Source organism: Phycodurus eques, chromosome 14 (assembly GCF_024500275.1).
Source record: "Phycodurus eques isolate BA_2022a chromosome 14, UOR_Pequ_1.1, whole genome shotgun sequence".
NCBI lineage: Eukaryota > Metazoa > Chordata > Actinopteri > Syngnathiformes > Syngnathidae > Phycodurus > Phycodurus eques.
The window spans coordinates 2,481,738-2,491,214 of record NC_084538.1 but is presented as its reverse complement, the minus strand read 5'-3'; the positions used below and the strand labels follow the sequence as shown (position 1 = coordinate 2,491,214).

The 9,477-nt window shown below is 42.4% G+C and overlaps 1 protein-coding gene across 1 annotated transcript; it reads left to right on the top strand.

The window, feature by feature from the left end:
* The first annotated feature begins 640 nt into the window (after positions 1-640).
* On the top strand, positions 641-8,525 carry mbip (MAP3K12 binding inhibitory protein 1). The gene is made up of 9 exons (XM_061697234.1): positions 641-779; positions 2,103-2,219; positions 2,934-3,116; positions 3,621-3,717; positions 3,964-4,029; positions 4,956-5,111; positions 5,397-5,494; positions 7,311-7,349; positions 7,453-8,525. The coding sequence occupies exons 1-9, from the start codon at positions 651-653 to the stop codon at positions 7,558-7,560; spliced, it is 993 nt and encodes a 330-aa protein (XP_061553218.1). The 5' UTR covers positions 641-650; the 3' UTR covers positions 7,561-8,525.
* The last annotated feature ends 952 nt before the right edge of the window (positions 8,526-9,477 follow it).

Genomic DNA, 9,477 nt, shown 5'->3' with positions numbered 1-9,477 from the left:
AAAGGTTAAGGCGCTTCGTCTTTGGCTCCGCCCACACCCACTCCCTGTATTCAAACCAATCTGGACAAATGAGAATTAAACGGATTTAAATTTAAGGTGGATCAATGTTCCTTCTGCAAAAATGAAAAAAAATGTTTTTGTTTTTTTCCCCTCTGCTCTATATCTCAACGTTTCTGAACAGACATCAAAGAATCGCTAAAAATCAATGATGTTCCACATGCAGCCTGTCTCTGTTCCATTGTGTGTAAATTTAAATGCCCAATTTACTTAGATTCAAACCTAATTTCTTACTGGATTTTTTTCTTTTCTTCTTTCTGACAGGAATCCCCGTTTTTTTATTTTCATACTGTATATATTATCCTCCTCTTTCAGTGTGATTTCTAGTTTTCAATTCAGTATTAAAATGATTATTTAGACATATATAGTCTAAAATTGGATAATAAAACATTTTGTGGCTAATTATGAGTTACAAACGCCTTCAAAAATATATTTTTACTGGATAAGCAAATTGGGATTTACATTCATAGTAACGTGCTCTTGGCTCCTCCTAAACTGTGACGCAATCACTTGCGCCGTCACTTCCTGTATTCCAACCAATCCGCGAGCAGGTTGGCAATTTGGCATACCATTGTAACCTACGTTGAGCCACAATGGCGGACTCAATGAAGCCGAGCGAGGAGAGGATTTCTCCCACTAACGAGTCCTATACAAACAAAATGTCCAACTACTCGGGCTGCATGAGTGTGTTGCTCCGTCTCCTGGCTGACTTGGGGAGAGAGGTTGGTTCAGTGTTTTTTTCCCGTGGCGTTTTAAGCAAAGAAACTAGCCAAGTTGGGGCTGTTTGCTAGCTCGTAGTCGTAGCTGCTTGTTCGGCACCAGTCGCAGCAAATCATCCAAGAGTGGTTTAGAAAGTCACCTGAACATGGTTACCAACTTACCCACAAATAGTAGTCGTTATAGTTTTACAACGTCTCCTTGTAAAAGAATTCACCCGACGTTTTAGCACAGTAGTACGGTTTGTCTGCCTGGCTCTGTTGAGACAGACATACACTGGATTGGTAGATGCCTCATCGAATGGGTTCCACCCTCGCTGCGTTACGTCAGTGCGTCCGCCATAATGGATGGGGCAGCTCTACCCCATTAACTAATTCAATAGGCGACAAACTATTGAGTGCATAAATTCAGATTATTCTAAAGCTTTACTCGCTATATTTTTGGGGATATAAAGAGGTAGGCATTGATAAGTGTTTCATCTCTATAATCATACATTCTTATCAGTTTTGAGTCACAGCTTTTAAGAGAAAAAAATTCTCGATTCAAAGTTTGTCAATGATTTATTATTTTTTATTTTTTTATCAGGTTTTTTTTCCAATTTTTTATTTTTGGAATTTAGATAGTTTAAAGTGCCTTCCTGATGATGTGCACTGCTTGCAGTAACAACGTGGCTGCAAAATGAGTGGAGATAGTTTCCCAAAGTACAGGCAGTGTTGCCAAATGGTGTATTATATATGTAGTGGCTTCTTTTTAAATATAAAGTTGTTGTTGTTTTTTTAAATACAATGCAAAACAAAAATGTAAGACCAAAATGTAAGGAATTGCCCAAATATTAGGTGAGATATAAAAAAAGACGAATACAAAATATTATAAAACATGCGAAAATATTAGACAGAAAAGTGCCACATATTATACAAAAATATTGGGAAAAATATACAAATATTAGAGGAAAAAGACAATGTTTTTTGGACTGTCCAAAAAAAACATGAGGACACTAGAAAAATACTAGACTGAAATAGAAAACAATACAAAGTGAATTTTATAAAACAATACAACAAATTAGATTAAATGCAAAAATATTACATAACAAAATTAGACAAAAAATATAGAAAACAAATTAAGAAATACAAAAAGAGGAAATATGATATAATATACAATATTAGAAAACTAAAGCATGAGATGATGAAATACAAAAATATTTGATAAAGGCTCCTGTTTGAGAGAAGTTTTTATTTTAGAAAAGACGTCTCAACTGGGGGATGCTTGAGGCAAGGTAATTTTTTGAATACAGTCCGATGATGCATACCTGCTTTTACACTGTGCCCAAGCTCAAATTCGGTGACGCCGCTTTGAGGGTGCAAGTCAACCTGGATGCAGTGAGTCCTCAGTTGTCGGACGCTGCTCACGCTTACGACTGTCTACAGCGGCACATCACGAAGCTACAGGTACACTACGAGCCGGTTTAGCAGTAGTAACCCTTGTGCCCTCTACAGTCGTTTATTGTACATTTTTCTCTTTTTTTTTTGGTTTGGCAGTTCCTTGTACCTTTTGCATGTAATTGTTCTGCCTGCCAATGTACGTCACTGGAAAAGATAGAAGAACAAAGATATATGTTTAATTCAGAATTATTAAGAGTTGGACAAATTGAGAGATCATCAGGTGTGCCGCTTGAAATGATTCAATTTCACGTAATCTGTCAGAAAATGATTGATTACAAATATTCTCTTAATTGGTCTGTAAATTATTGATTTATTACAAATGATGTATCGTTGTTCATGTATGCCAGCAGCGAATATATGACGGTGGCAATAAAATTCTCTTCCACTAGATAGCAACTAAGCCGTGTGTCCAACTTTTGTGACATTTTTGTTTGGTGGTTTTTGTGAGATTGTTTTTTTCTTAAAATGTATGCCTTGACTCATAAAAAGGTTGAGGAAAACAAAATACTGCTCTAATGTCAGCATTTCATTTAGAAGAAAAATAGTCATATTCGACATTTGTTTTCCACTTAGATTCAACCTTTTTATCTTTGTATGCTGACTCATGAAATGTTTTAGTTTTTAAGAATTTGATGTATGTTTTTTGTTTTTTACAAAAGCAAATAGATTAAAAACTTAAATTGTTGTCGAAGCATTTCTGGATGTTGTCGTTCGCTCCAGGCCGTGTCCGAGAGCCTCAAAACCCTGGCGGAGGCTCCAAGTCCCGTGTCACTAGAGACCGAGAAGGATGCGGCGCGTGACGCCGCGTCCTTGTCTGCCCGCCGACACTCGACGTGGACTCCCCCCTTCCCCGACGCCGCAGACGACGACGTCTTAGTGCAGATCCGGGCCGGCAAGTCTGAGGTTGGTTCCGGTTATGAATGTTCATCACGTCATTAACGCACGGTCGCAAAAACACGGCGCAGGCCCGAGAATCGGGAGCGGAGAGGGCGGTGGATGTGGGGCAGTGGGGGGGGGGTCCTTCAGCGGTGTGGTCGGCTGGGAGAGTCCGCGTCGCTTGGAGGGCTTTGAGAGCGGGGCCTGGTCCTTGATGGATTATGAAGTGGATGCTCATTACTCTCAGATTGGATGTGGATGGAGGACAAGAGGCCCCATTCTGTTGTGCATTTATTTTGGTAGCCAAGCAAACAGTATTCATATTCCATCACGCCATGCGGGCTGGCCCTTGTTTTGTGCCTACCTGGAATTGCAATTGTCATTCCACATCATGTAAATTGTAGAGCCCCCAAACAACCCCCCCCCCGTGCCTCGTTACATTACCATTACAGCAGCAACAATTTTGCTTTGTGGATGCCCTTCAATGGTCTATCGATCCATCGCCTGTCATTATGCGCGTCGTCTCTGCAGATCGAGCGCAGGATATCTGCATTTATGGCGCGCAAGCAGATGGAGATCAATGAAAACAACGTGCGCGAGTTCTGCAACGTGATCGACTGCAATCAGGGTGAGCGAGGCGAGGTGGCGGCGGGGGGGGGATTGAATGTGTCAGGGTGTGGAGTGGGAGCCTGCACACAGATTGCCAATGTTTGGGAGAGAGCTGATTTCCAGCGGGCGAGAGGTCAGGCTGAACTGAGCTTGAGTAGCTCGCGGCCTCCAAAAATATGCCGCCGTTACGAGACGCTGGCTGCAGCAAGTGGCGGTGATGTTATTGTGTTTTTATTCATATGGCGCATTTGTTCTCCTTCCGCAGAGGACAGCTGTGCCAGAACAGACGCCGTGTTCACGCCGTATCCTGGATTTAAAAGCCATGTGAAAGGTGGGACCGGAACATGAAATATCAATGGTGGTACATTTACAACACCGGGAAAAATCGGTCACGATCACTGGTCCTATTTGTTCAGATTTCAAAAGGATTTGTCCCATCGGGTAAAATGGAAATAATTATTTTTCACAGTCAAAATATGACCTGTAGAAAAGATTTGCTAACTGTACAGGCGATATTTTAAGTAACATGGCATTACACGGGTAAAAATAAGAAAACAATAAAGCACTGTCTTACCTTTTAATGAAAAAAAAAACATAAACATGTGTAATCTTGCATTCTTGTCGTACAAGAGTAAAACAAAGTTAACCACTATTTATATAAACACGCTTCAAACTCAAAGCATGCATTCTTAACACTAATCACAAAACCAGAATTCAAATACATAGATTTAAATATTTTTTCCCACATCCATTCTTGTTATACAAGTGTAAAAAGAAGTGCCGCTGTCTTAAGAAAGAAATTAACAATAATAATGAATCAAACAACTACTGATGAAGTCAAAAATAATACAAAGGTGATTTGTGGCACGTCACTCATTTTGTGTAAAAACTGAACCCTTGTGAAAAATAAAATGAGTAAAACGCACAACGAAACGGAGGAAGGATAAAATAATGCCAGTGGGATTTGGGTCAGGGTCATTTTTTCCCCCTAAGTCTTAATTGTCACAAGTGTAAAAGGAAGTTAACAACCATCATTAAAATGCAAATAAAACGTAACTCATTATTCACATAAATTACAAAACCATAGTGCACAGGTGTTGTAGATGCTCCTTTCCCATCTAATTTTTATTAATTTTGCTGTTAATGCAAGCGTAACCAGACGAGGACTACTCTTAAAAATACAAAATGAAACGTGCAACTTTACTGATAAAGTTAATTTAGGACAATGGTTGACATTTTTACAAATGTTTGTCCCAGTGACACGAGTGGTGAACACGTACGGACCTCAGACCCGTGCCGGAGGCCAGGGCGAGGCCGGAGATCAGGCGCGAGGCCCGGCCGCGCGCGACTGCAGCAACTCGGCCGTCGAGGAGCGCCTCAACAACATCGAGTCTCACCTCAAACTCCCGACAGGTATCGGGAAGGAACGCGATCTGGCTGAAATTCGATGGGACACTCTACAGAGAACCCTGAAGCGAATAGCAAAAGTTTCCCAGTTAACCCCTTAAGCGGTTTTGTAATTGCCTATATTCATAGTTTCAAGTAAATAGCTTACAGATTTGATTTGGAAAACTTGCATCGTAAGTGCGAGGACACTGCCATCCTCGGTATATTCTACAGCAAAATCTATGAGTAGGTGAGTTCTTGCATGGCGATTCACGGTTTTGACTGATTTGTTTTTTTCAACTTGTCCCGCAGCGGGCCCAGTTCCCATGAGCGTCTACCAGAGGCTGAAGAAGCTGGAGGACCGCATCCTGCAGTTGGAGGGACTCTCGCCAGAGTACTTCCAGTCCACGGTGAGGACACACACACTTTTTTTCACCGGAACCAGACCGCATTGTAAAAGCTGCAAGCGGTCTAATTTCAGTCGCTGGCTTGTTCCTCGCCACCCACTAGTAGCAAAGCCACCCGTGAGCCACCATTAGCTTCCTCTGGGGGGGAAAAATGGAGCCTCCAGGAGAGACTTTTTAGCCGACAAAGGGGAGCAGGGAGAGGTGACGTGCACCGGCCATCGTGTGGGGCGACATTTAAGGTTGTATAACAGCTAATACCGCAGGTAGGGGGAACTCAAGTTGCCAGTTTTAGGACTTGCTTGGCAACAACGGAGGAAATGTCTACAGAAACATACTTCACCTTTTCCCCCCCGATTTGAATCCAAAATAAAACGCTTGTACGACCACGAGCATTTCAAAAAAACATCATCGGTTGCTCCACAATGTTGTGCATCATTGGCCAAGGGAGCTTTGCAACTTATTAGTTCGTTCTTAATTCTTAACTTTTAAAGTCCCCTTTGATGTACTGTTATTTTGTCATATGTACTGTTAGTATATAATATTATTATTCCCAAAACGTTGGCTCCCCCAAACTGCAGTTGATTACATTTTCCAACATAAACTGCATTTTATGCTTGTATGAAAGTTATTGGTGTTAAAATGTAACTTAAAACGTGACATGTACGGTATTATTTTTAAATGTTTTATTGAGCCAACGACTGAACACTACAGAACAAAGACATGAAAAATAGCCCCGTCCCACCTGTATCTGATTGACAGACATGGCACAAAAAATAATAACTTCATCGTTCCCCCCCCCCCCCCCCCCCATGTTGAATAGCACTGATAATAATCATTCATTCATCTTCCTTTCCGCTTCTCCTCACTAGGGTCGCGGGCGTGCTGGAGCCTATCCCAGATATCTTCGGCGAGAGGCGGGGTACACACCGAACCGGTCGCCAGCCAATCGCAGGGCACATATAAACAAACAACCGTTCGTGCACACATTCACACCTAAGGGCAATTTAGAGTCTTCAATCAACCTAACGTGCATGTTTTTGGTATGCGGGAGGTTATCATCATCATCATACAAATAAAATAAATAAATAAGGTAGCGTGAGAAAACATTGAGGAATAGTTAAGTTTTATATAGTGTATTTTGGGGGACTGAACGTGCTGCCAAAAGCACATGAGCGGAATTTGATGCAGCTCGCCGTAAGAAGTGGGTCCGGCGTGCATGTGTTGAGCGACGGCGTTTGCAAAGTGTGCTCGAGATGAGCCGCATCATGTCTCGTCTCCATCACTTGATGCCGCCGTCACTCAGCACAGCAGAGCACAGCATGCCACGCTCTTCAGCCTGCTTTTGACTCTCTGCATGTTTGTGCGAGCGCAGATGTCGAGTGTTTCTGTATAAACCGACGTGTTCTCTTCTACTCCAAGTACCATTTTTTTTTTTTTAGGAGGGGGGTATGGATAAAATGTGTCTGGGGGGGGGTGTTCTCAAGCAGCTCCACGCAGTTGGCTCACAAAATTTCACAATTTAGCACTAAAACGAAGCTGATCACACTTATCGGTGTCCTTGGTTCATGACGGTACTAACATCAGAAGTGGAAGCTTTTGGACTGGTCAAGTCACTCTCCAGACTTCAACCCTATAGAGCATGCATTTTACCTGCTCAAGAGGAGACTTGCAGGGAGCGTGCTGTGAAACTGAGCTTCACAGTCCGGTTCCAAACAGGAGGTCTTTGGTTTATAACAGTCCCGACATACGACTTTTCAAGGTTACGAGCATCGTGCAAGGAACTAGTTTGCTAATCATGAACATTTGTACTTATTTGTAGAACCTCGCACATAAGAGACTGAAGACATCACCTGCTCAGGTACGTCCACTGATTTATTAGATCCCCCCCCCCCCCCCCCCCCCCTTTCATTTTCTGGATCTTTCTGAGTCATTGCTGCATTGCTCTTGACTTTGCCCTACAGGCCTGCAGTCTGACCGAGCTGGATGAGAAGATTAGCGCCATCAAAGCGGCCTTGCTGAAGAAGGCTAACGAATTCGGCCCCGCATACGGACCAGAGTACCCGCTCTGACCTGAGTAATTGTAAAGTTAGGTGGAATGACCCCTGTGTTAATAAAAGTAGCTTTAGTGCTTAATTTGTTGGACTTGTGGCTAATTTTCCATGAATTGAATTGAGTTTCTGATTGTTTCTATTCTCTGCACGTTAATGTCAAAGGTCCCTACTCTGAGCAGCCAGACAATTTTTTTTTGTGGGTCATTTCCAAGTTAATCATTAGTTTAGCATATGGTACATGCTATATATGTCAGCATAGAATCTGCCCAACCTAACCAGAGCATCTAGACACTTATGTCTGGTAAGTGCCATTCATTTTTGGTATAGTTTTTTTGTTTTTGTCATCATCATGCTCTTCAGTAATTTAGCATATGTAGCATAAAGTGTATTAATTAGCATTGATTGAGCAGCTGGACATGTTCTCATGTTTTGGTAAGTTCCATCTCCAGTTCCAATTCATTGTTTTCGGTCATTTCAGTGCTCGTCATTAGTGTAGGATGCTGCTTGCTATATATGTTAGCATCGACGCTAACTAACCTGAGAAGCCAGACACTTGTATGTCATGTTAGGTTCCATTTCCGCTTCAAGTTAACTGTTGTTGGAGGTTTTTTTTTTTGGGTTATTTCCATGCTAGTCTTTATCTTAGCACAAGCTACATGCATTAGCATTAGTTCTACCTCACGTGAGCAGCCAGACGCGCTCCAATTTTGCGGTAAGTTCCATTTCTGGGTTGAATTCATAGTTTGTATATGTATATATGTTCAGTAATTTTCCATGATAGGAATTGGTGCTCAATGCTCTTTACATTAGAACATATTAGATTTTGACTTGTCAAATTAACTTTTTTTGTGTGCGTAATTGATGTTAAATGCATTGTACTGAACTACCTGAAGTTTTCCTGTCTCCCAAGTTCCAATTTGTCACACAAAAAAACAACTGCTTGAAATCAGTGTTATTGGTTATCAATGATTTGACTAATAAACGAGAAGACAAATCAAACAACCTGCTAACTGCATGCGCGCGTGCACGCGCCACAGCGTGTAATTGGGAGGAAGCTGAGCGAGGCCACCTGATTTCTGTGCCTGACTGCTGCGTTGCTGATGATCAGCGCTAATGGTTGTCATTATGACAAATGACCTGATTATGGCAACTCTTGTTTGCGAAACATCTCGCAGACCCAACAAAGCTGCGCCGCCGCCGTCGCCGCTTAAACGGGCCGCCGCTGCGGTTGACGATGCCGTCGTCTCCATAAACGGCTTTGGCTAAATTGACGATTATGTTTTCAATTTTGATGGTGTTTTCAATGACGCTGCCGTGTGTTGAATTACTGCTATTCAATGTCATCCCACTTATGCGGTACAGAGTGGGCCTTAAGTAGGTACACTAAACCTGCCTTTATTGCTGGCGATACATTCCATACCCACATGCAAGTGAATATCTGTGATATAGACACCATATAAAACTTATATACTTTGACCCCTCCCGCACGCTTTAAACACATTTAAGCTGATTAAAACGCACTTTTTAAAGTCTTCACGGCGCTACACGGTGGCCACCAGACAAAGATGGCCACCCCACTGGTGCCCCCACTGTTTCAGGGCTTCAGCCGTCAATCAGGTACGTCTGTGGCTCTTTGCGGCTCAGACAGCCACAAGCTGACCGTCGCCGTTTCTGTTAAACCGTTGCCAGTCCGCGATGCGTCGCCGTTACGTGGATACACGCACGAGACAAAACTGAGGACGAGCCGACGCTGTACTAGCGAGCTCGCTACCTTGTTAGCTTGCTAGCCAGTTAGCTTACGAGCTAGCGCTCGTACTAAAGAGTGAAAGTGAAAAAGAGTTGAATGCAATATCTCTGCACTTTAGCACTAAATTGTTCCCAGTCTTAGCACGTTTTCAACACTTCAAAGATATTTAATGTATGGGGGGGCATGAA

What these genes read in the sequence shown, in the direction of transcription:
- mbip (XM_061697234.1), top strand. Translation starts at nt 651, where the DNA reads ATGGCGGACTCAATGAAGCCGAGCGAGGAGAGGATTTCTCCCACTAAC. An exon ending in ATTTAAAAGCCATGTGAAAG is followed by an intron (nt 4,030 to 4,955) that starts GTGGGACCGGAA and finishes TGTTTGTCCCAG; the next exon opens with TGACACGAGTGGTGAACACG. An exon ending in TGAAGACATCACCTGCTCAG is followed by an intron (nt 7,350 to 7,452) that starts GTACGTCCACTG and finishes TTTGCCCTACAG; the next exon opens with GCCTGCAGTCTGACCGAGCT.